Source organism: Halichoeres trimaculatus, unplaced genomic scaffold, assembly GCF_033239565.1.
Source record: "Halichoeres trimaculatus isolate MK-OKI-2021-1 unplaced genomic scaffold, fHalTri1.1 fHalTri1_scaffold_9, whole genome shotgun sequence".
Classification (NCBI taxonomy): Eukaryota; Metazoa; Chordata; class Actinopteri; order Labriformes; family Labridae; genus Halichoeres; species Halichoeres trimaculatus.
In genome coordinates, this window is record NW_027437188.1 from 18,500,721 (window position 1) to 18,528,372 (window position 27,652).

General features: G+C 39.7%; 1 protein-coding gene across 1 annotated transcript; it reads right to left on the bottom strand.

Moving 5' to 3' along the window:
- Positions 1–743: 743 nt before the first annotated feature.
- Positions 744–27,337, bottom strand: relt (RELT TNF receptor). Its single transcript, XM_074679610.1, has 11 exons — positions 27,127–27,337; positions 13,159–13,233; positions 12,868–12,960; positions 11,731–11,915; positions 11,226–11,278; positions 10,869–11,123; positions 5,971–6,051; positions 5,438–5,516; positions 3,308–3,688; positions 2,913–3,035; positions 744–2,507 (listed from the first exon to the last, which is right to left on the bottom strand). Exons 2-11 carry the CDS (start codon positions 13,198–13,200, stop codon positions 2,504–2,506), a joined length of 1,296 nt encoding a protein of 431 aa, XP_074535711.1. The 5' UTR covers positions 13,201–13,233; positions 27,127–27,337; the 3' UTR covers positions 744–2,503.
- Positions 27,338–27,652: the final 315 nt, after the last annotated feature.

The window sequence follows — 27,652 nt, forward strand, 5'->3', positions numbered from 1 at the left end:
GATATAGCTGAAGCCTGAATCTTTTGCTTTTTTGTGGTTGTTTCTAGATATAGATATCAAATTCAGTCTATTTAATTACCAGAAAAAGGCTTCAGAATATTTCATTTAGATGCCATATCTTGCTCAAAGGAAGAAATCCGTCTTGCATTTTGGCTTAATTTCTTTGGGCTTTCAGTGGGTCTCTAATTTCTTAGCAACAAATTAAATTATACAAACCAGAAGCCAGCTGGCTATAAGTCTGGAAAGTCTGACAGCTATTTGTGGTAAGGGTCCCTTTATTGGCAGTGCAGCTGACCCACAAGGGTATTTCATTAGTGTTAACCACACATGATTTACGTCATCAGAGGGTTAACTTAATTTATCAGAACAAGGCTGCCACTAGGGGGCGATACTGCATAACAAATTAGACTGGATACAGCCCATAATCCTGAGGACAACAGTTCAGCAGTTCTCTCAAACACAGCAGCAATTTAGAATAGAATAGAATAGAATAGAATAGAATAGAATAGAATAGAATAGAATAGAAAAGAATAGAAAAAACTCTATGTTTCCCTCAGGTAAACATGTTCATGATCATGTTAATGTCCAGACATGAACTAAAACCTGTATTAGTGTGAATCCTCAGCAAGAACAACAGACTGGACAACATTTAAAATACACCTCCTCTTTATTTCAAGAGTAAAACCATCATACAGAAAAGTGTCATGTTATAAATGTAATCTACAAACACTTCATGAGATGAATGTTTTTATGGTTCTTTCAGACAACAACTTCTCATCTTGGTAACATTAAATAATAATCCTAAGAGTAGTGATGAAAACAGATGAACACATCTAACTGCTGCAACCAGTAAAAATCACGTCCTCCGGATAATTTGTCATTTTACTTGTAACAACATAATGAGAAAATGTGAAAATGAGTAGCTTAAAACCTCAATGCTTACTGTACACTCTCACAAACCCACAAGGATGTAAACTAAAGCCGATTGAGCTGCGAGACTTTGAGGCATCTCAACCACTAATCTCCTGCAGCCACTGGTTGGTTTATTTAATTAAACCATAAAAAATAAATATGCGTGTGTGTGTGTGTGTGTGTGTGTGTATGTGCAGATGTGGGTGTGCTGTTTTACAGTCACTGTGATTACATAACTGGAGTCTGGCTAGTCAAACTGCACATGTGTTTCCAGAGTTTAAGTTCAGATAAGAACAGAAACTTTAAAAGTTTGTTTTGTGAAAGAAAAAGGATGTTACACTCAAACAGTAAACGTCTTCTGTTGTTTTTAAGCAGCAGTTCTTACGATACGTCTTTAGATGATGTTGATGATGATGATGTTTCAATGTCTGTTGTCTGTCGTGTGTGTGGTCTGTCATTTGTACTATGCTAAAATAACAAAGTCAGTTTTTTCTGTCATCTGTTTTTCTACCCACCCCTCCATATTTACATATATACATTAATTTACATGATCTATTCTACAAAATTAATATCTACCTCATATTTCTATTCACTCAACAATCACAGCTTTTACTGCTGTTGCAATGCAGAGTGGGGGAACGAAATTCAGTGATACCTTCGTGGGACCTCTTCTGTGAGCACAATTTGGGCCTCTCACTGACCGCATAAACCAAGTCTAGGAGCAATAAAATGCAGCCATATTGTAAAGCTCTAATAAAGTGAGAGGATTTACATTACTGAAAAAATTTACTCTTAAAGGTTTAAACAGCATTTTTGTGAAGACTTAGTTCAACATGTTTTAGGTCCAACACAAAGATCGCAGCAGTGTCATATAAAAAACAAGAAATTAAACTCCCAGTGAATACTTTTGAAGTTTTTAAAAATACATCTGCTGCTCATACGGAAAAATAAGCTATTTCTTCAGCCAAGCCTGATTTGCTCAGTGAAGTACGTCAAAAAAGTTTCATTCTGTACTTAATTTGACTAATTTTTTTGCAGACAACTTGACTTATTCCTTTTTTTAGTGTACACACTTCAGTGAGTTTGTGTATTATTTCATATCTTTTTGTCAGTTGTGTGTTCTACAGTGTTTTAATACCTTCAATGTAAGTATATTCATGTTCTACAGTAGATGTAGTTGTCTCCTGTATGAGTGTCAGCGTTTGCATGTGTCTATAAATTACATGGAAGCACAATTACAGGAACCACAGGAGGGCTTTCAGTGTCCCTGCACTCTGTATCCTGTGAGAAATCCAACCAGAGACGTTCCCTTTGGATTGGAAGCAGCTGTGATTTGATTTAGACTCCTACGATGGTACATGTTTTGAAGTTCATTATTTTTCCATAACAATAAATACAGTCCTGTTCCTCTTGTCGCATGATAAGAAACAACTTTTCTCCAGCAGTATGTGGTTCTTGTAGTCTGTTTCTTGGTGTAAACCATCAAGGGACACTCTTCATGTCAGCTGTCAAATCGTCAGCAAACGATGAGGTTATCTTTTGCGAGGTAGCATAATCACCATAAGCATACACCCTCTTTTTGTTTGTTTGTTCATCTGAAAGAGAAAGAGAGAAAGTGTGTAAGGAAGGAGGCGTGGAGGGCAGAGTGAAAGAACCTGAGAAGCAAAGTGCAGATTAGTCCTCATCAAGTTTAATTTAAAGCATAACTGATAACCTGCCTAAAGAACATTTTACTTTACTACTATGAATACTGCTTATTCAGACAGTCCAGAAACGTGCATTAGTAGACAACAGGAAACAGAAGAAGACCATTCCACAAATCATTTTAAAGACACTTCTCTGTTGAACTGATCAATCTAATTTCCTTTACCAGAGAAACTGACTACATCATGCTGCCTCCGCAGGAAGAAAGTGAGCCAGTGATTTCAACTTTACAGCACTTTAACTAATGAAATCAAGGAAGCACAGGAAAGAGGGTGTCAGTGTGGTGCAGGTTGTACCTCATGATGGCAGAAAGTGAAGCGAAGGATTTCCCTCCGAACAGGGAGTGTCGTTGTTCCTGGGAGGATTTCTTGATTTCCACGGGCACTGGCTTCTGTTCGGGGATCTGAGCCACCTGAAATCTGATCATCGAGGAAAAGATAAAACAACTTTATAGAACATGTTGAAGGTGGTGTTTAAAAAAGTGGAATTTTTTAACATTAATTCACCTTGTTGGAAAGGTTTAGTGGGGTCTAGATTATTAAATAATTTATTTGGTATATAGAAGCTTTATCTGCAATGTCACTAAGTGCATAGTTATTCAAATAAACTATGTAAAATATACAGGAACAAACAAAGTATACATTTGCATATATTCATACAATGTATCAAACAGTATGAATGTGTCACTCACCTCCCCACAGACATCACCGTCAGCTCTCCCTCCTTTTTCTCCTTCACTTCACTCCTCTCCACTTTCTCCATCACATTTGGCACAGCTTCTTGAGGGTGACGGGTGTCGACAAACACTCCCCCCAGCAGTGGTCTCTTCTGCTGGTCAGTGGAGGTGTCCAGGGAGGGCAGGAGGAGGTTCTGAGGGGGCTTCAGGGGGTCTTTGAGGGACTCAAGAGGAGGTATAAGGACAGGGGGCCACTTTCTCTGGGCGCAGCGGGTGCAGCGGTAGCCATGTTTGGGCGCCAAACCGGAGAGCCCAGAGATGGTGTGGAGGTGAGACTGATGGGGGCAGAGCCTGGGGAGGGAGCGGAAGGTGGCGAGAGGAGACAGCATGGGAAACCTGGAACAGAGAGAGAAAAGAAGTTATTACACATGTTAAGAAAAAAAGCTGGCTTTTCTGAATGGATAAAAAAACACTGAAACATTTCTTTTGTGACAACATAAAAGATAAATCAAAGCTAATGATTGAGGTTTAAAAATGTTCGCAGTAGTGCCCCTTTATCTTCAATCTGTATAGAATTCAAAATCAAACTCAACCCATCACATCTCAAATTCTGCAACTTTTACTTTCTATTAACAACTTTTAAGTATTTCTGTGCTTCTTGGTTGGAAAATCTCAAATTGCTGTGTCTATATTTGATTTTTTTTTCCAGAAACATAAAAAAATAAACTTAAAGGTCTGTCTCTTCTCCCCTTACTGCATGAATTAATTAACAATTATAAAAATAGATGGTTTAATGTGATTTTGCATTCTTACAGATCTTAAATTGAGTGGAGATTGTAAATTTGAGTAAGGTACAGTTAATAGATATAACTAATTTATATTATCTATAGACATGAGAAGTTCAGCTACTGAACAATATATTGTGACATAGTGGATCCAATACGATCTTTGGTATGTGTAGGATATGAATCAATAGGTAGGCCTAATAATTAGATACAAAGGTCAATTTAGCTGCCTCAAGACCTGACAGGGTATATTGCTAATTTGTGACAACAGGCATCAAGAGGTTCATATTGCATCACATTTGTAAATACTCTTTGTTTTGACTTCCCATCATTCTTTTGTTCTGATAAATGCAGAGCAACAGGGCTGAATGCAACTGTGTGTGCCCTCATATCATACCAGCAAGTGGTTGACCTGCAGTAACCCCAGTACCTCCCAAAACTCACACGCAGGATCTAAAAGCTTTCCAGATTTTTCCCTGTATATTGTCAGTCTGTGACTCAGAATGTTCTAGAAACTGAAACTCAAATTTTACAGCAGCTTGTGGAGCAGCAGAGGTTACTGACCTCTTTGGCTATTGACTAAATGAAGCGCAAAGGATGTAATTAAATTAATCTAAATCAAGATTAGAAATGTACATTCAGTCCTTCTCAGCGAAATGAGATGAAAATTCTTCCAGTCATTTTCAAAAGATCGTAAAGCATCACAGTGGTGTAGACTGTGGTGTTCAACAACATGTTGCTGGGCTGCATAGATTCACTTCCTACTACTCGAGCAGTTTTAATGGCCACAACATAAACCAAAGTTAAAACCACAATTAGCTTGGTCATGTAAATCGTGTGACTTCAAACTATGTGATAGTCGTTGAGCTTAGTGACAGGCCAGGGGTTTCAGCCTCATGAGACAGGAGACAGTGGGTTACCACTGTGTGAGACATTCTCTACAGACATGAAAGTCTGAGTCACTGAACGCTGCTGGAGCTACACTGAGGAAATGTCACCAACAGTTAATTGTTCACTATCATTCATTATATTTCATTTTTGTTTTGCTTATTGGTAACATAAATCAATTTTTAGTACTAATTCAGTCACAAAGTTAGACTAATGTTAGTGTGGGCTACACCTGTTCTACAACATCCAATATAACATAATCAAAGTGTAAAATTAGAGGTTCTTAAAAGCTTTTTTTTAAATCAGTCAACTAAAAAAAAAAAAAAAAATTAAACTAAATGCTACAGGCTTTGCAATCAAACCTATGGGTAACTGTAATCTCAGCTCATTTATAACTGAACGATACCAAAGTAGTTTGTCGAGCCTGTCTAACAGTGCGAATAAATGTTTGTGTGTGCATGTGATTACATACTTGATTGATGAGCCCTTGCTCATGGCCATCTCTTTGCTCTCATACTCTAGCAGCAGTTCTTCCAGTGCAGCAGCGTTTTCTGGAACACATACAAACCCTTTCAGATGAGATTGTATTGGTAAGGGCAGTTAGTTGATACTTAAATTGAAAAAAATAACTAAACAAATTTAAAACAAGAGTTAAGTTTTTCAATAATGTGCATTTTTCTGTGAGCTAGGTATTTATTGGGGAAGTTTACACTTGTTTTAAAGGGAATAAGAAATCAAAAATACTGGATACTGGAGTCCAAAATCTTCCCTTTTAAAAAAATGGCCCGTCTCGTTTTCTTTTTGCTGTGTTTGCAGTGGTTTACAGGGGTTTCATTATCCTCCTCTGACAGCACATGTATATACCATAGAGGCACCAGTCTGGGTTTGCAGCAGTATAGATGACGTACTGTGACAATACTTTGTCCACCTCTAAAGCCACAAGACATACAGGTGCTGTCTGACCACTATAGCTTGTAGGTGACACCGCCTCTGCCCAGCACATACCTTTCTTCTCAGTAATGAGGCGAACCAGCACACTGATGGTGTCTTCATTCAGGTCATCAGAAATATAGGGACAACTGTTACCTAGAGCAGAAAGACATACGACAGAGAGACAAAGACAGAGACACATGAGCTTCATCAGCAGTGTGCTTTACTACGGTTTAAGTAAAAGGAAAAAAAGTTAAAAAAAAAAATCCTGCTACTTTTGTTTGTTTTTGCACATGAAAAACAAACATGGCTGCATGTCTTTTTTCTAATCTAGTTAGCATATGTGTACATGTTTAAGTTATAATATAACATCTGCATCTTGATGCAGTTGAGAAGATGAATCCCATGAAACATGATTCAGATCTCTGAAAAGGCAAAGGAGGACAATGAATTCTTTTTTTGTTAATTTCAATGCGTAATGTAAAAACTACATATAATGTAAAATATTTCAACAATCAATCATAAACTAACTTAATTTGGTCGATTTGAGGGCACTTTATCATATCCAAACCCATGATTCACTCAACACGTGAGTTTGTTCCACGTCTGCAGCTCAACAGTCTCACTTTCAGCTGTCAGAGACAGACTGTGCATAGTTCACACAGTGCATGTCACTGCTGGCATATCATACCCCAGTGCATGATGGGACTGATACGGATGAACGTGGCTGACTGACTAGCAAAGAATAGATGTGTCTCCATGGCAACCGTGTATTGACCATCCCATAATAGCAGAGAACAGTGAGGCAGCTGAGAGGAGAGCAATGAGGGCGCAGGGTCCAGAATAGCTCACTCAGCGATCACACTCCATTCATCTAAAACACACAGGGCTCTGTGTGTGTGTGAGTGTGTGGGTTAGAGTAAGTGTGAATGATATACCAGACCCCCCAACACCAGGTGAATATGTGTATCTGTGTGAGGGGATTTCTGTCCTCCCCACATAAGCAGAGTCAGGCTGTTGTGAGGCCACAACAACAGCTCTGTCTCAACTATGGCTGTTGCTATGTGAAGATAACTGCATTTCACAGCGAGGTACTCATCTGACACTATTCATTCCCTCAACAAAGTCAGAGGCATGTGTCTCAGTGCCTGTCACATGAAGTCAACAATCCATCACTTTGATTTGAGAGGTTAGGTTTGCTCACTTTGACTTTCAAACTTTCGAATTCCAAAGTCTGGATGATGCCTATGAAAAAAACTTAAAACCAAGCATCAAGTGGAGCTAGAATGGCTTACACTATAAACTACAGTGGCTTCACTATGCCTGTTTTACAGCAGAGCAGGAAAAGCTTCTAGCTGCATCAACAGAAAAACTTTATATTTCATTCCAGGTTATCACATCACCTTGGATGTCAACCCTGAGTTTGCCCTTTCTAAGTCGAACTTCTCTTTCTGCAGCTCTGCAAGGTCTGATTTTAGCCCTGCCCTGTGAAGCTGAGCGTGGCCTTGCTGTAATTTCCCCCCATGGGTGTTCCCCCTGAATGGAGACGATCGGAGAAGTGCTGTTGTAAGAAGTTTACCTCTAGCCTCAGCACTTGTCGGGACTATGACAGGGAGACAGACAGGACTGCAACAAGGAGAGTTACATAACAACAAAAAGAGGGAGAGAGATGGATGGTTTCCAGATGCAGGTCCTCAAATTACAATCTTTATACCCTTTTCTTAATTAATGGGTCTTAATTAAAGAGATGAGATCTGTGTCATTACCAAAATAAAGATGGCACATTTAACTATGAGTGTTGGTTGTTTTATATAGGAAACAAATACAGTCAAGTTAATTGAAGATAAGGAGCAACCAAAGACATTAAAGGTGAGCAGTGAGAAAAAGAAAGAGGAGACATAAACCATGAGGTAAGGATCCAATTGAATTATTGATCCAGTTGGGAAAGAAGAGATGGACGCACAGTGTCATGTTCAGACGAGGAGGGGAGGGGGTGTGGGGCTAAGAAAATCAGATGAATAGAGACTTTAATGACAGATAAACAAACAGAGCAGTTGGGGATAAAGGAGTTTCTCTATTATAGTGAAAGGACATGTTACATTTCACATTGAAGAGATCAGGATAAAAGAACTGCCAAAGATCGCAGACAGGGAGACTCTTCTTTGTGGGACGTCATATATGTATCTACAACTGTGACAAACAAACCCCTCATGTGTATCTGCCATTGGGACGGATGTGACACCGAAAACCAACTCCTGCAGGCCTTGGATCACCTTATCTAAATCCACTACACGTGCTGCTTCTAAGACTTGATCACACTAGGAGAGGAGCTGTAATGTTTGGTCCATGCACCAACAAGCAAAAGAGCTGCAGTGAAAATTGGTAGATGTGACTGAAATGTGAGACTCTCCAAACTGAGAAGACACACAAATGAGATATTTACTCATTCTGGAGGTTCTCAGCTCAGTGTGTCAAAAAAGTTTTCTGTTACTGCCTCAGTGCAGACAAACAGACTGAGTAAACCTTTGTTGTGTTGTTATTGGCTAAAAGTAGGACAGGTGTCAGTTATTAACTGTCTGAAAAATGTCATGGCAGGATTAATTATTTTGAAACCCATAACAGGAACGTCACAGTACCCAAAGTGACAGGTGTTTCATCGACGTAAGCAGTTTGTTGACGTGCTGAGAAAAATCATGATCTGCTGAAGTAGCAGATGTGCTCTGACGTGACATGACACCTGGGAAACGTATGGTTAGCTTACTTAGCTCTCCTATTAGCCTTACCATCAGGTGAGTGAGAGAAAATCTAGATTAGCCTTTAAATCCCCATAATGCTTACACACTAAACAAGATTAACTCTGTCAATAAACACATAGTAAAAAGGTGGCAGGTAAAAAGGAGTAGTTTGTTTATACAGAGTAGCAAAAAGGAAAATTGGTGCTATTGGTGTTAAGATGATAGCAGCTTAAATCCAAAAGGTATATTTCCCTTAAAAGCATGAGTACTATTAGAAAATGGACTTCTTTACTTTCTTTAAGGGACTGTGAGGAAAAAAACTGATAGTTCTGTTTCTTAGACACAAAGTTACAACCACCAGGGAGTTAGCTTACCAAAAATATGTAGCCTAAGCAGGGGAAACAGCTATTAAGTAAAGTACTACTGTTTAAAAATAAACATTATTGTACCTCCTAAGATCTGTCAATAATTTTAAGTATTCACAAGAGAATTTGACACACTGGTAGGTAGATTTTATTATCCACAAAAAGAGCTTAGCTAGCTTCGTCCCAACTCTCCTTACTAGCAGCTAGCAGCTTGCTGACCATAGCTGTCAATCATCTCAAAAAGGTTGGCAAATAATGAAGTAATTTTTTACAACATATTGAGAAACCTTCAAACTAGTTTGACCTGTAGCGCCTGACCCATTAAAAATAGCCAGAATATTCTTTTTTTTTTTTGGAACTGAGATGTTTATTGACCCTTCTAACAAAATCCACAAAATATACTTCTGTATTACTTTGTTTATTATATATTTTTATATCACATTTTATGAATTGGGCAATGTGGCAACTTTTTAGTGAAGTTTTTTAGTAAATATATATTTTTTCAATCCCAAAATATACATATTTTAAAAAAGAGTAACAATTTAGATGCATTTTTTACCACAACTTCTTGAAAATTAGCAAAGTTTTTCCTGGAAAAAAAGTGTGTGGATGATTTTATAAGAGCAGCCATTTTGAAAAGGGTCAAAATACAACTTCAGTTGAACATGTATTTATTTATTTATTTTACTTTTTGGGCCATTTTTAACAGGTTGTCCCGGAAACTATCATGTTGATAAGATAGAGGTCTTTGGAACTTAGGTATCAAATGTGATACATTTGGCATTAGAGGGTTAACAAGTAGCATGAGGAAGCAAAAGTCATTTAATGAACTATGGGTTGTGTCGACTGTAAGTTTTGCATGTATACTGTGTTGTTATACAGAATGTTTTATTTATAGAAAACTAAGAAACCATTACTTTAATCCTGTGTCTCTTCTACAGTAATGCTACGACTGGTAACATACACAGTCTGGTACATGAAGTCCCACATGAGCACAAAGGAAACATGAGTGTTCTCTGGGGCATATAGAAAGCATACATGGGACCAGCTTTATGATCAACAAAGAACCCTGAGAAAACCTGTCAGAGGTGCACCGTCACCTTTTCAAGACAGATCTCTGCACTCGAAGAGAAAGTGATTTCTATTAGGACCACAGGCTGAAGTTATCAGCTTTGTGCAAAGTCCAGGCTCGGGGACAATATGCCTTTACTCTATTACAAAGGACAAGAATGAAGAGCACTCATGTTACCTACTGGGACAGTTCAAACCACAGAAAGCAGGGTGTGGTGATCGGCACTTGTTTTATTACTTGATTCTTCTTTGTATTTTCTTCTCCAATTCCTGTAATTTCAGTTTACATTTATTTATAAATCCTGCTCCCCAACTTTAATCTTTCAATTGGCTTATTTCTCTATCCTCTTTTATCCTCCTTTGTCTCTTTTTATTGTTCTTTCCATGGTAACTCAGTCGGTTTCTTTCTGACGTCAGCAGGGCGAGAGTTGATGGGAACGCTTTTTTCAGTCTTTTCAAAAAGGCAAACTACAAGAATAGCAAAGCCTGCTTAGAAAAACACAGCATGCATGACATGCTGCAGCTCTACAGAGGTCAAAGTTGAGCGCGATAAAAAAAAAAGCCTTGCATGTAGGCTTGTGTGCAGTCACATCACAGAGACGCATGGACTGTGGCTGTAGACAGAGAACACAGCTCTTTGGGTTGGCTTAGATTTGCACTAACTACCACATTATGTGTATGCGTGTGCTCATTTAGTACTTTTATTTGAGAACATGACAGCAAACTAGAAAAATTTGCCTTTTCTTTGCTTTACTCTTTTCTCCTCAAACTTTTTCAGAGTTTTCTCATTTCATCCCCTTACCTTCTTTCTGTGGTGTTGGGGTTTCCTCGTCACCTCCTTCCTTGTCAGCAGAGCAGCGGTATCCCTTCTTTTTCAGGATGTTGCAGATTAGAATACCCAGCAGGCCCATCACGCAGAAGATGGGCACCAAAGCAAACACGGCATATTCTGCCGTCTTCTCCTCAGCGCTGCGGACAATTGTGTCATTGATGGGCCCTCCTGCACCACTGGATGGACCCTTGCCCACTGTGCGGACTGTTCTGACGTGCACAGGTGCTGGGGGAGAGAAAGGTAGAATGAGAAAAAGAAAGGAGGATGTCAGACTGTTTGATGAGAAATGACCACTGTGAACTGTTATGAATGAAAGTTAGTTCTTACTTTTTACGCAGGGACTTTGAGTGGAAACATCTCCTGTGACAGGGGAATAAAAGCTAAAAATGGAAAAGAAAGACAAGCTCATAATTAGAGAAACAGATAAATGGGGGAAAATTTTAGAGAATATGGGGAGGATATGGCTTGAAGATTTTTTTTCCTAGTGTTTGATGTAGCTTGCCTATTGTGCATACTGTGTGTGCCTCTGTGTGTGTGTGTGTGTGTGTGTGTGTGTGTGTGTGTGTGTGTGTGTGTGTGTGTGTGTGTGTGTGTGTGTGTGTGTGTGTGTGTGTGTGTGTGTGTGTGTGTGTGTGTGTGTGTGTTGTTTTTCCACACAGAGTAAATGACAGCACCTAATTTGGTGCATATTAAAGTTTACAAGGTACATGTTTAGGCAAAGCCTTTTAAATGTCAAGCCGAGACTTTCCAGTAGCTGTGAGTGGATTAACAAGCAGACAGGTAGGCAAACAGCAGACAAAGACATACTGAGAGACAGACAGGCTTTGCTCACCCAGGCAGACAATCTCCACAGACAGCATCAGAGGTTGCAGTGCCTGGGGTGGAAGCCTCACGACCAAGGATATCACAGGACGTGTGTGGGCGACAAAGATCAGAGTCATGTGCTTCTGAGAAGCTTCCGTTTGGGCAAAGTCGGCATTGAACTTCTTCTGCTGCACTCTGGATCTGCTCACAAGCCTGATAAGAAAGAAATGCTTTTAAACTTACAAGACAGACTAAAAAGATCACACTGAAGCTTGAGTTGGAGGTGTCAAAGGGTTGGAAGGACAAAGTATTACTCAAGGACAAGACAGGCTTAATCATGAGTCTTGTGTTAAGTGTAATTAAACAATGACATACTCTTTATACTTTCACATAAAGACTTTTCAACAAAGATAAACAGAAATATCATAGTAATGAATGCTAGTTCTGTTGTAACAGTAACAGCATCTGATCTACAACAACTTCATAAATGCACCCTGCACCCCTAAAGAGAAACACGACACACCTTGACAAAATCCCCCTTTGGTTCAAATGAACCAGTGGCGTAGATTTATGTGACAAACAGCTTGAATTATGTTGACTGTGGTGATTAAACACAAATTATAAGGTTAGAGAGGAGTTGAATTCAGCCCTAGATCTTGAGTGGGGGGTTTTGTTCGTCACAATATGGTGGGAATAAACTTTTTTCCCACGGTGAATCACTCAAATTTTGTATTTATAGCAATTACGAGGTTACTACAAATAAAGCTGAGACAGTTTCTTTCTTTTTTTTGCCTGAACCAAAGCTTTGGGGATTTTTGCAGTTATGGCTTGAGATTCTTGAAAGAGCCTTAGTCCCAGACCGGCTGCTGTTGATTATGTCAGTAAAGTTTTACCTCTTCAGATACCTCATAAAGCTCACCATTATCATATACCATACCATATAAGGAGAAATTTCTATATCTAAAGACAGCGTCTTTAGAAACTGCTAGAGGGAAAAGAAATCAAAGGGGAGTGGGTTATCAGGTTTGTATTGTCTGAGAGATTGCAAATGAATTTGAAAGGGAAAAATGAGTATTAGTCCCATAAACTGTGACAGAACAGATTCAATGTACCAAAAGACAGTAAATGTCATCATTAACCCCTTCATTTCCAGCTGTCGTCTCACCTTTGAGGGCTCCTGTCCAGCAGGGCACTGCAGACACATGCATCCTTCCCCCTGCCGGCACTGCACTGCTGCAGTCCCACCACAGCCAAACACCTGGAACACACACACACACACACACACACACATATATTCATAACCAAGCTTATGACTCAGACCGACTTCTTGCAGCTCCACTGGAGGAACTTTCTCTCTAAACTGGATGTACAATGAAAAGTAAGTCATAAAAAGTTGAATAACTCTATTTAGTTCATGAATTTACAGATGCACAAAAACCCACATGGTCATCCTTACCGTGAGAAGGACAAGAGCTGAGCAGTAAAGGTGGTTCCTCATCTTCTTCAAAGTATTCTTCTATGTTCATATGATCTAAAGGAGAGAGGAAATAGACACAGTTAAAGGATAAAGCTACACTCATGCAGCAGTGGATCTATGCAACAGTGTCCTTTTTGCCACTCTGCTCAGATGTGGATGAAGTATGAATAATAACATGTCACATCATCCTGTGATGGCACTGCTAAGTGTCTCAATCCTCCACGCAGACACAAACACACAAAGTTGCTCATACGCACATGGCAAAAAAAAGAACACCTGAGTAATTTGGTGAGTTATCCTGAGCAGGTTTATCGAGTGACAGATAGGTGAGGACTAGTTGCTCAACACTGTAAATAACATTTTAAATGACTCAGGTCCTTTTGTCAGAGAGGAGAGAATGAATCAGGGCTTTTCCACAGCTATTTCTGGGCCTCATGTCGTCATTATAATTCATGGTGCAACACATTAATTTGCAGACATATGATTGTCAGCTGTGTGAGTTTTTCCTAACACTCAGGTCTCATTTTAAAGTTGTTCATAGATTATCAAAATTAAGTGTGGTATGATTTTTAGGATACTGAGAAAATGTTCAGGGGCAGCTCATTTAATCCTACATCCAGACTATACTAAAAGGTCATGATGGCTACACGCAACTACTGTATGTGAAATAATGGTGTCATGTCTAAAGTTACTTATATGCAGACAGAAATGTGACACGAGAACATTTGAAATAGCACTTCAGCACACACACACACAGATTTCTTTACATGTAGTGTCACATGCAGACAACACGTGAAGAAAGAGTCTCTTATCACTGCCCCACATTGATGCTCTTTATAACTGTAAGGGATGACATGAAATCAAACCAGAGGACACATGTCAGTGAGAAATGCCCATGTCCTCTTTTAGAACCCAACATGTGGAGGATATAGGTCCAGGCCCTGCAACTGAAAGTGGGTCACACCACTGAGTTCTCACCAGCTGTTGAGTCTAAACCTAAACACTGGGTTTGCATGACTTTCTCCATATAGAACACATGATAAGTCAAGGATGGCTTATTGAGGACACCAGAGTATATAACACAGCATTAAAGCATGTCAAAGACGAACAGACAGATTCCTTTTGAAGTATCATGTTAAAGTAGTCCTGTTAATGTAAAAATAATTCACAAGAACTGCTTCTCCTATGCAACACCCTTATAAAGAAGCAACTGTGGAGCAGAGCACTGTGCGCTTATCTGTGACCACAATGACAGGGTTCTGATCTAATCAGAGGGACCATGTTGTGATCTGAGAGCAAGCACACAACAGGTTATTTATGGTGGAGATTTTAGTTATGAAATTATAGACATCACAGAGCAACACAATTATCACAAAATAATTTAACCTGCATGACCAAAGCCTTCACAAATATGGAAATAATTTCAAGTTGAAAAAATTGTGAAAACTCGAAAACTGGCAGCACAACCAAATAAATATTTTTAATATTTTTCTAAACTTTTGAGAGTGGATGACAATGTAACAGACGGACGGCAAGTGACCAAAGAGAATACAAGAAGCATTTCAAAAGATGGAAAATAACTTCATTCACAAAAGAAGAGAAAGGAAAGTTTGAGAGAGGGATGAGAAACAAAATGAAAACCAAATGAAATGGGACTGAGTTTTAGGAGAGAATAAGTAAGGAAAGGAGGTGAGAGAAGAAAAAGAGATGAGTATGGGAGTCAACGCAGAAGAACAGGGAAGCATACTTACCCCAGACTTGCAGCTATCTGACAGTTGCTGTGGCAACTCAGTGAGGATGCTGTCTATGCTGCTACAAATGCTGAGTCACAGCAAAGCTAACTGTTCTAACCTTCTTAAAGCTGTCCAAAAACTACACAAAACACTTGATGAAAGCCAGGTAAGAACTGACTGAAGGAGTCTCTCAAACACAACTTCTTAAGAAAATAATATAATCTAATGTATCTATGGTTGAGTAAATCTACTTGTGAAACAGATTTAACACAAAAAAGACTCAATGGGTCTGATAATGACACAAACAGTCCGGTCTGTGCAGCTAAATGAAGAACTTAGTGCACCTGCAGTCTTATACTATCATTCTGACCACAGACACACCCCTGACATCTTTGGGACATGCCCCTTCTAACGTAGTGTGTTCTACTTTGGACGTGTGTGTGTGTATGTGTGTGTGTGTGTGTGTGTGTGTGTGTGTGTGTGTGTGTGTGTGTGTGTGTGTGTGTGTGTGTGTGTGTGTGTGTGTAGTAGAAATGCATGAGGGCTGAGACCATTTTAATGCACCTCTTCACCTTTAACCACGCAGCAAAACATAATATTTTACACGTTGGTATTGGTTCAGAGAGCTCATCGACACTTCACCACTCAAACCCATTTACTCTCTTTGTATACACTCACACACACACACACACACACACACACACACACACACACACACACACACACACACACACACACACACACACACACACACACCAAACTTTACTAGTACAGTGCTGAAAATATTGTATGTATCATCCCTGCATTTCTAATGTGGTCATTCCAGTGATTTACGCATACTCAGTGAACACACCTCAGCACACATGCCTGTAGACTCTAATATCCAGCCAAAACTAAGCTCTGCCTTAAACAAACAAAGCATAAAAAATGTAACATGTCAATGACAGGCTACCCAAGCATAATTTCAGGGAGGAAGTAAAGACAAAGCATTGACAGAAAAACCACCAGTTAGAAAAAACAACACCGAAGAGCGAGGGGTCGAAAGAGATGAAGAGAAATACAAGAAGGCGGGATGTATGGAGGGAAAGAGGAGAAAGTGGCACGGGAGCAAGACTGCTAAATCTTCAGCCTGATAGCGTGATATATTTAGAAGCATTTGTTAAAATGCCATTCAGACCAGAGTAAGAAGCTAATTACAAGCCCCTTTCTTGTATACTTATGTACACTCACGTGCAAACACACACAGCTGAAAAAAAGGAAAAACACGATCAATAAAATGAAAATGATAGAGAGAGCATAAAATGACCGGGACCTGAAATTAAATAACTCTTTATTTAGAAAGTGTCAAGTAACGAATTGGATAAGAGTTGGAGAGGCTGAGGAATGCTGGTTTTCCACAGACAACCTCACTTGACCTCCTGTTGTGCAGTCATCGAAAGTACTGCGCTCCATCCCACACAGCAGAAAACTGATAAGATGTGATGTTGCACATTTGACCTGTTTGAAAAGGATGTGCGAGACCTCCGGAGTATAAGGCATAAAAAAACGCTGCAAAACATTTGTTATACCTTTGTTTTACCTCTGATGCCAGCTTAGGGGCTTCATGGAAAAACAAATGACCTTTCAAAAATGTGTTCTCAAAATTCAATCACAAGTGCTTTTATAATAGAAATGTGACTGAAACACATTTCTGAAACCCATGTCAAAGGCATGCCAGAGGTCCATTATTCACAGCCTTTCAATCCAAGCCAGCACTGTCTGCGTGTGATGCATTTGCATTTGAGTCCAGTTTGTCTGAGGCTTTCCCCACAAACCCACTACAAAAGTGACGCCACACGTGGAACTTCCAATGGACTCACAGGCACATGAGCGCCCCTGTGCACATGCACATGCCTTTTTTAATTTGTCTATGGCAAAGTTCAAGTCAGGCCTGCAGCAGTACAGTAATCCTCAGGCTGTGTTTTAAATTAAACGTGTAGCGCTAACAGGTGGCAACAGTGAGACGCCAGTTAACGTAGCTTAGCTTTGCATAAAGATGCAAGCAGCACACCTAGATTTGTTCTTCAAATACTCAACAAAATATTCTACAAACAAACAAACATTGTGTTTTAATGAGCTTTAAAAGTGCTAGTGGTCAAACTTTATTAGATACTACCTGGCAAGCATTTCCAGCTAGTGTTTGGAGGTCTGCTAGAGAGTGCTGAGCATATTGTTGAGTTTTCAGACTTTGGAATTTGTACCAAGAGTTCTTATTTCTAAGAAGCTATGAATAAATGTGACCCGTAGCATGTATGAACATCCAATATCTTCCAAAGTGATTCTCTGCTTGCTAGATCACTTTTGTCACACACCCTTAAGCTGACATACTCCAGCTCCACGCTCACTTTCTACCCATGCCACCCTTGTGCCTTTTCTTCTTTAGCTACCAATCCTATTACATTTTCACTTTTGTATGACTATACTAGCTAACTGAAAGAAAGAAAGAAAGAAAGAAAGAAAGAAAGAAGGAAAGAAAGAAAGAAAGAAAGAAAAATGAAAGTAAGAAAGAAAGAAAGAAAGAAAGAAAGAAAGAAAGAAAGAAAGAAAGAAAGAAAGGGTACCAGACAAAAAGGAGACAAATGGAAAGAAGCTGAAAGCAGAGGAAGAGGAGGATTTAACAGGATATTAACACTTCTCAAAATATCCTAGCGTGCACAGCCAAGAGGTCAAAAGACTCCAAATCCCACGATGCCTCAACCATTTGATGTGAATGGACAAAAACAAGAAGTAGCGGTTCAAAAAGCCCCTAAATAGGACAGGAAGACAAGTGTGATAGCTTTTTCCAGAGTATAAAACAGTAATTATATGACATGCTGAAGCTGTTATTCGACACATTTAAATAACACGTCATGACAACATCAGATGACCTGTCATATCTTCTGTTTTGGTCAGGGCTCCTAAAAATAGCAATAATAAAGCAGTAATGGCAAGTCATGACAAAAACAGGGACGTTATTCTATTTGCTTGTGGTTTTGGGCGAAGACTAAAATCACAGTTAATGTGTTTGAGAGGCTTTTTTTGGCCCCTTGATGTCATGCAGCAGCTGAGCTGAACAATCCCACTGGATGAAGCTTTGAAGGAAGGAAGGAACCACAAACAAGGAAACACAAGAATGAGCGGGACGACTCGCCTTTGAGTCTGAGGTGACTGGGCTGCAGGAGATGCTGGTCATGCTACTATTTTATTGGATTTTGAACAATAAGCCTTGTTTGCCAAGAACACTGGCATCTGGTCAGACATGAGACTCCAGTGCCTAATGCCACAGACATGAAAATACACTGTCATTCTTACAAGTCTGATTTTTTTTACTTAAATAATTGTAAGTACAACTCTGTAGACATATTCTATCATTATACAGGAAAAAGAGGCTTTACTGACAAGGAGTTAATAGTTATTAAAATAGCAGTTAAATAACTCTCAAACTCTTTTGAAATGAATCCCTGTCTATGAAAAGAAGAGGGTGAAGTTACAAGGTAGCTTAAATTCTATGTAGACATGTTAGCACTTATTTCATTCTCAAACCAGATTAATGTCAACTCCAGTTGACTAAAGCTGATAAAATGGCATTTGGGAGGGATAAGGGATAATGATGTGCTGAAAGTACCTACTGACTTACAACAAACTGAAGTTTTGAGGGTTTCAAGAATTCATTGTTTTCTGCATTTAAAATAAATAGTGCACTCATATGCATAAAACATACTGGAATAACAGCAGCTTCACAAAAAAGGATTAAGATATCTAGGTCATCGAGAGGTCAAGCACCATAAAAAACGTCTTCCTTCATTGAAACTTTAGAAAACTTGGAACTTTTTTATAAGTCATCTGAAGTGTGTGACATGGAAGGAAAAGATGTTCATGTTTTGTACCTTGGGGCAAAGGCCTGACCTGTTCATTCTGTAGTCTGACACTGCCTTCAATACAGCAGTGACAATAAAACGTCTCCCAAGAGATACTGGGAATCTGATATAATACATGAAGCTTTCTATATACATGGTGGATGCTGAAGTTTATAAAAGCCTATGTTTAAGGTCCCGTATTGTGCAAAAATCCCTTTATTAAGTCTTTTAGAGAAATTTGTGGCTCTTTGGCTTTCCTCCCAGCCCACAAATGTGATATATCATAACAAAACCTGTCCTTGGTAGTGCTTGTTAATGTAACATCCTTACCTAAAACGAGCTGATTGGATTTTGGGGATTTGCCGACGTCAGCGATTCCCTTTTTTGACCAGTCATGAACAAATCTTACCTCACTGGTTCACCGGAGCAGATACCCACAAACCCCCTCCCCGCCCACTCCCCAAGGAGAATGCTAAAGTTGAAGAGCCATCACTGCTCTGTTTTTGGCTGTGAACAGCCACATAGTTCCATGCACAAGCTTCACATCTCGGAAGAAGACAAGACTAAGTGACTAGAGTTCATTTATCAAGGAAATGTGCCAGCTACACTCAGTAAAACTGTGCATGTGTGTGCTAGTCACTTCACGGCCGACTGCTTTTCCAACTTTGGACAGTACAACAGAGGGCTAGCGAATAGACTGGTCCTGAATCCAGGCGCTTTACCAACCATCCGCCAACAAACCTTGGACCCTGGGTTAACCTGTTGTTTTACGGTATGTTATGGTATACGAGCTTTGCTGTTTTCCAAACATTGTGCACTCGGTTGGCTCATTTACATATGAAGGCGACGCCCAGTAAATCAGACCGTTCTGAACAGAGGGGCAATGAGAGCCTGGAAAAAATGCCCTTGTGCTTGTTTTATTGGCTTTTTGGACCAAAACATGTTACTACCATTTCACGAAGACATCAATGATCCATATTAAACTGCAGAAAAGGAGCAGAATATGGGATCTTTAAGACAAAAAATAGTATTTGTAAACATACATTGGCATTAATGCAGGCTTTGTGGTGTATGGACAGATTTATTCTGTTTGTGAAAGATCAGCTTTGAATACTTTGACAAACTTTCGTCCCTCAGCCAAATACCTGAAAGTCCACTAGAGTTCCTTGACCCATTTTAACCATCATGCTCCACAAGGCCCTTCACTGTTGCTCATTTTTTATAATTCTCCACTTCAAGTCATCATTAAAGGTAATACACAGTTCTACTTCTATGGTGAAGCCAACAAACTGCAATCCAACAATCACTAGTCGTAACCACTATACCTAACTTACTGAATACTTTCTAATATCAACTGGTTGACCAGTTAAAGATGGCTAAATAACACTGCTAGCATTACCACTGGTTCAAGAAAACAAAAGCATCTCACCAAATTCTGACCTGACCTGTTTGATCTGTTTTTATTTGTGGTAGTCCAGAGCTTTACCAAGTTCAGAGTTGAAATATATATAAAATTCTTCCATCTTCTTTGGTGGCAGAAATGGGTCATGAGAGTAAGCTAGATCAGTGCTCTGGGTTATTTTCCCCTCCACAGGCTACGAAATCATCTTTTGTCTTTGACTCATAAAACCTGTTTAAATCCAATAGATTATCTCAGCAATGACTTGACTCATAACTGTTGTTTTCCCTGAGAAACCTTTAGACATCTAAATGACAGTGGGGATAGTACAGATGATATTAGTCTGTCAGTTTTGTATAATTTATTAATAATGCAGAGGTTTATTAAAGCCTCGTCCCTGAACAAAGTCATGTCCATTAAAAAAAATACAGTCAGACAACTGGTTAGACTAAATATTTTGGTAGTTCATAAATGGCTAATGAAACAGTTCAGCAGCATTTGGAAGTACATGGATTTCCCTCTCTGGAAGAGGCTCACAAAGGAAGTTAACCACCAAGCTCTTATGCCAGCAATGAGTACCTGTTAAGCACCGCTATGTCACATCGCACATTCAGCCTTGGGGAAGACCTGGCTGTGTTGCATATGCAATTATCTTACGGCACATAGAGTGAAATACAATAGCAAAGGACTAGGACAGCAGAAAAAGGTTTAAGGTAATTATACTCCATTGTGCTTAAGACATTTCATGTACCTAGAGATAATGTGCACGTGTAAGACAACGACGTTATCGAGACAACCATACCCTCTGTTTGACCAAACGGAGGTGCCCATTATTACCAAGTGAAAGGCTGATTTGCACTAAACTTTCTACGTTAGTGCTCAGGTAATGTCTCATTATAGGTGAGTCTGAGAAGTGGCAAGGTAAGCAGTCCACCCCGTGGCGCTTTGTGCCCCATGTTTCTTCTTTTACGGTGGCCAACAAGGGCAGCTGGTCTGCAACGTTTTTGGAATAATCTCTATCTTTATACATGCGCTGCAAATACTAAAATTATGCAAAAAACAAATGCAACAGAGAACGCAAGGTGCAAATGAAGGTGAAGATTCTTTGTAAAACAGTCCTGTATTGGATGGAACAGAGAAAAAAGAAACTAACACTGAATGTTTTGAGATGGAAAGGAGGCATAATGCTAGAAAAGCTTTGCCTGGATTCTGGTAACTGACAATAGGAATGGCAAAGGCACAGTGTTTCATTTTCTTGACCCCTGGAGCTAAACTTGGATTCTTTGGCTGCTCCAAATTGGCCAGAGCTAACGCTATAACGCTGTAGCATGTTTCCCCCAGTGGGATCATTTGAGCCTTTGCAGATCATCTTGCCTTGTTGACCACTGTGCTTCTCTCTGTCCTCCAGTTGGCGTCAGGCATCATCTTTTCCAGTGGAACTGAACACCTGAAGAAACTTCCAGGTGCCTCTCTGGTGTCTTTGCTAAACATCAGCAGAGGTTGACCTCACCATGAGAGACAGTTACAGATAGGATATTATGAGGTGCTCAACTATTTTAATTCTTTTTATAGCCAGAGTTTCATCAGTGCAGATCAACCTAAGATTCCACACTACAGCAGTAAGAAAACAGACACCACAACCTCATGAATATAAAAAAAAAGTCTCACACGACAGAAACGTTTACATCCCTGTTCCTGATGCTCTATACTCATTTATAAAGGTGATGTCATCAAGTCTTGTTTCATGAATATTTCCAAAGATACCTTAACAGCTACTACTAGTAGTAATTGTAGACTTGTGACTGCCTCATACTAAAGAGGCCTTAATTATTTAGAAAAGTGTTTTCTGCAAGAAGACCTAAGCTATACCTAACAGATTCAACCACAAACGGACACCGTCCATCAACTATTCTCACTGAAATACAATATATTTGCTCTTTAAGGCAACAAAAGCAGAACGTTAGGTAATGTGAGTTGTGAAACTGTGTGAGAGTAGGTGTTTTTGAGATTGTGGTATTTCCCCTTACATCACTGGCCTCATTAACTGTGGAGGTAAATTAACTCCTTATGTTCCTACTACATGTTAAACATACACACACACACACACACACACACACACACACACACACACACACACACACACATACACAATTTTTGCCTCCATATAAGTCAGCGAACACTCACACTATAATCATAAAATCCCTGTTTTTGTTCACACAAACGTTCATGAAGTGTGAAAACAACACTTCCAACATGTAATCTCTATTTGTCAAACAAATACAGAGGATTGAGTTAATTACTGCTTTAGTCAGAGAAGTAATCTTCTCTGCGTTACTACTTTAAGAAACTGGGTTAAGACAGTCACCCATGGCTCTCATCAGAGTTTATGTATTAAGACAAACTTAATTGTTTTTGATACACCATCTAACTTTACACACCATCGCCTGGATGAATAGTGTCAAGAGCAGCCAGTTACCTTTGATTTTATGCAAAGATTGGGAAGCTAAGCTGCTAATCTGCCGTGCTGTTGGAAGCACAGAGTATGAGGGTAAGGATTCTGGTGTACAAATCATAATTTTACTACTTTTTTGCTGTCCAGAAACTTTAATGACAATAAAAAAAGGCAAATGTGGTGGAACATCGGGCAATATCTTAAGTAAAACAACTTATTGCTGTCCTTTCACTTGGCTTCAGATCCTACTACTTTGTCACAGCTATTAGAGATTGTGAGTGGTACCTTTTTCTATAGTACAGGGGTGGCAAACCTGCGGCTCGCGAGCCACATGTGGCTCTTTGCCTATCGATCCATTCATAAAACTGATAAATTGATGCTAACATTAGGATCAGTACTGATCAATACTTGGGTGATGAGATTGATACTTAAGTTTCAGTTTCTTTTCTCTACATGTGCTCCTCTCAGTTGTTCATATGCTTATAGATAGATAGATAGATAGATAGATAGATAGATAGATAGATAGATAGATAGATAGATAGATAGATAGATAGATAGATAGATAGATAGATATGATTCAGCCGGGCTGTTGTTTCCCCCTCTGTTTTACACTTGTGTTATAAGATGAAAACCTGAATCAAGCCACCCCCAACCCCCCAGGCTTTGGCTCCTCTTAAAACAGCAGATATGTACAGGAGTGGTCTCACTTGCTCATTACTCTCATGTGCTGCTCAAATCAAAAACATCCACACTCCTACTTAAACAGATGCCTGGGTCAGTGAGTCCGTCAGACATTCCCGTTTAAGAAAGGTGGAGGTCAGGAGTGAGTGAACGCTGGGAACAAGCAGACCTCTGGGAACGTTAAACAACTCCATATGTGCACTGAGTCTAGGCCTACTGTAAAAACTCTTACATATGTGAGAGCAGTGCAAGATAAGCAAGAAACTATGATTTTGCAACCGTACAGTTTGTCGCCAACGTGCAAACCTGACCACAGACACGCACACTCACATCCACGTATACTTACGGATCTAAATATGCTGTGTTTGAGTGGTATTAAATAACTCTATAAAAATGCTGCTACAGACAAGAGCTTCAATTTCCAGCTTTGTTGGCTACACCGTCACTCCTCAGCGGTTGTTTTCTAAAAGGGCATGTTGGTAGCACCCCTCATAGGACGGATTGTGTGGATCTACTCTCTAAAATATGACACACACACACACACACATACACCACACACTTTACATACCCAAAAGAGACTGACCCGTACATGCTGCTGTGTGATTTGATCTGGCAACTTGAAGTAAGCTGTTGGTTACTGGCGGGTTCATCTGGTAGATTGAAGGTTTCTTTGCAGATATGCTTTCCTCTGTTAGAGCCAGCACGTGTGTGCATTCTCTTCTTTCCTCTTTTCTTAAAGATTATTTTTAAGACTATGTCATTAAACAGTCTAGAGGGGAGCGACAGGGCAGATGGAGGAAGGTCACGAACTTGACCAACCACAGCGAGATTGCTGCTGTCTGCTTCATCCTGACTGAACAAAATGTCAAGACTCTCAGCAACTGTTCAAGCTACACTCAGTTTTGTGTACTTTACTTAAATTTGTTCACCCAACTCCATCACTAAAACCCCCTTATTTCTGAAGAGTAGTTAAGTCTCAGACATCTTATTCTTAAGGTAAGCACAATTTACCAAAAAACAAAAGACGGGAATAAAATATAATGCTACAACAGGCTTGACCTCTCTGAGCTGTGACTACAAAAGAGCAGAAACTTCCAGGATGTGACTGTTTCTCACGTCCTTACTCTCAACAGGATGAACCGACTGAAACCCCTGCAGAATGACTTGCAGTTTACTCAGTTTCCTGTCACAAAACTACAGAGACTAAAAAAATACTCAAAGCTTTAGTGTGTTTACGTGCAATCTTCAATGTAAGTGAGTGTAAATAACAGAGTGTATTTGGGCCAACACGTTTTACATTTTTTTGTCCAGCCAGGCTTCCCTGTAATTATCTGATGCTCCATCAGTGAGTGTAAGGAGCTCTGAACCAGTTTGGCCCTGGATCTGCGGTTGCTGCAGTGGGAATTTCTTTGGCGTATGCACCGAGCAGGCAGGATGGCCGGCACGGGGATAGAAGGCAGTCTGGAGCTCTTCCCAACCGCTCTGGCTGAGCGGATGGATGGACAGATGATAGGATTGCTGGCCTAATTAAAGGCTGGCTTGGTCTTTGACTTTAACATATGCTTAAACAGAGTTTTATCTGTTGGTAAGTTACACTAGTGATCCTCTGCTCAGAGCTGTGTCATACACACCTGGATCTTCTCCTCGTCAACCCAATGCGCCTTTTTGTGACTCTACATATTCCTCCTGTAAAAGTTTCTTTCTCATTTTCAGCTTCTCTGACTTTGGTCAGTGCAGCATGCAGTTAATGTTAAGTGGTGAGGAATTAACACTCAAGGTAAAATCTCTTAAAGGATAAACCAAGAGATCCAGACACACACCCTTAATCAAGACATTTGTTTGTGTGTTTATGTCTGTGCACATGCTTGTATCACAATCCAAACAGAGCAAAACTCCAACATCCCCAACATTGCTTTTATTTTCTTTCTATTTTTCTTTCTTATTTTATATCTTTTTGGCTTAAAACAGGAAGGATGTGTTACATAACACACAGAGACTTCTTATGGTGTATTTGGTAGAAGGCCAAAACCTGTTAAAAATCCTGTCAGGCGAGTGTTGCTCACACACAGAAACCTTCTCACGTGTGTGTGTTGTTGCCTAAATTATATAATCTATAGCTTGTTGGATTCTGAATTAGACTTTAAACACATCACTTCACCATCATACATCTCAAATGAATCATTTTGACAGAAAATAACGAGACATTTCTGGCTGACTGTTGTCCAGAGAGTTGTTTTGAAACATAACACTCCATCTGCAGTGAGTGTGTGTGACTTTGGATAGACTTTGGGATCCAAACCTTTCTCCTCTGCTTCGCTTCAGCTCACCTTTCTGATTTCATTTGCTAAAACATTCTTTGTCTGGAGCAAAACTGCCTCTGGGATAGAGTTGCTACCATCCCTCCCTCGCCTCACGATCACACATAATTACACACACTCATAGTGCTGTTTCCACATGAAGGTGTGAAAGTTCCTGACAGGAAACAGGAAGACTGTCTTCTCAGAAATCAGGGGGTATCAAATATTTCAACAGACTTTAAATGATTCATCAGATGATGAAGTCTTTCTTCATGTGCTTGATGAAAACAAAGTATATTTGTAAATCGTGTAAAAATCCTAACTTGAAATGCCTGCACAAGAAAACATCACACGGTTAGTGAGTGAAGCTGTAACACAGCCCTCTTCTGGTGGAAGTGTGTGCGCATGTATGTGTGTGTGTGTGTGTGTATATAGTTGTGTCTGGGAGAGAGAGCTTCTTTTTGATAAAAGCATGCAGGAATTTGGTCGCAGACAATAGAAGCCCACAGCCAAAAATGACAGCCTCATTTTGGCTCTTGTGTAAGTGTGTGTTTGTGGGGTGTCTGCTTTAGCAGCACTTTGTGAAGGACTTCTTACGCAGCAGTACATCCTGCCAAAAACCAGAGGAGAGTGGTGTGATCGGTGAGGGTGGGTCAGACACAACATCCAGAAAGCAGCTACTACTGCTACAGCTGAATATCAATATCAACACTGTGTAGCATAGCAGAGTTCTTTCTTTTAGATAAGATTAATGTAACATTCTTAAGCAGAAGAGAAAAAGGAATGATTTTTTTTCTATATATTAGAACTGCTTAAACCAAACTGAAAAGCTTACTGTTATGTGTATCATATAGATGGTGTTAAAACAACAGCCAGCATCTCATTAAAAAGACAGGAGGAGGATCATACTACCAGTGAGGTCATCACGTATATTCATGACGGTGCATCAGGCACTCTCACACTTTCGTCCTGCAGCAAACCAATTATCAATTGGCATTATTCAATTATCACAAAACTATCAAATTAACCAAATATCAAGTATTCAGATGTCTTCAGCAGAAAAAACAAAAAATACAATGACCAAAAGCAGAAGCTATGATCCCACTCCTAACTTTCATAAACTTAAAGCCATTGTTTTAAACGAGGCTACAGCAAAACCACGAGGACAAAAACAAAAACTTAACAAACAGTAAACGTAGACCATTTGTTCATTGTCTTTTCATTGATTTCTGGAGACGTAGAGTCCTGGAAAAAAACATCGAAGACCCTTCTCTCTTCAGCTTATAAAGATATCTATTTGTATAAGCTACATGATCACCTATACAGACACAAAGTCTGATTTCCGTACAAAGATGTCATTTTACCGCCGTGCGTAACAGTGGTCACGAAGATCGGACAGGCTTTGTGGTGAGAGAAACCCCACACGAGCCGGCAGACTGACGAGACCAAACTACCGGCTTCAGCAGTCACTCATCCTGTTACTACGAGGTTGAAAAGTTGTAAAGCTTACCGGTTTGGCGAAAAAATTGAGTTGAAATCAGAGTTCAGAGATGAGCATCATCAGATGTAGATGACAGAGAAGGCAGGTGCGATCACGAAACGTTTGAGAACGACAGAAAACCACAAAACCGGTACACGCGAGGCCCCCCTTTCTCTCTGGCTGCTCTGTGTGTGAGTGAAAAAAAAGACACATAAACACTGAGCTGGCTCAGTGAGCTCACTCTGCGTCATCGCTGCAAGCTGAAACTTCTGTCAGCAGCATACGAGTGCGCGTGAGTGTGCGCGCGCGTAAAACCCCTCTGTCTGCCGGTTTCTCGGCACAGGCTGCTGTTGTGGAAAATGATGGACTTGCTTCCGTCTGCTCTGCGTCAAAATTAAGCAAGTTACTCAAAATAAATTTAAAGTAAGAATAATTAAAAAAAAAAAAAAAAGTAAGAATAAATAACAAATAAATGTGCCAAATATTTTATTATATATATATTTTTTAATGAAATTCTCACATTTTTAGTCTTTGCCCCCTAGTGTTTTCAACAGTT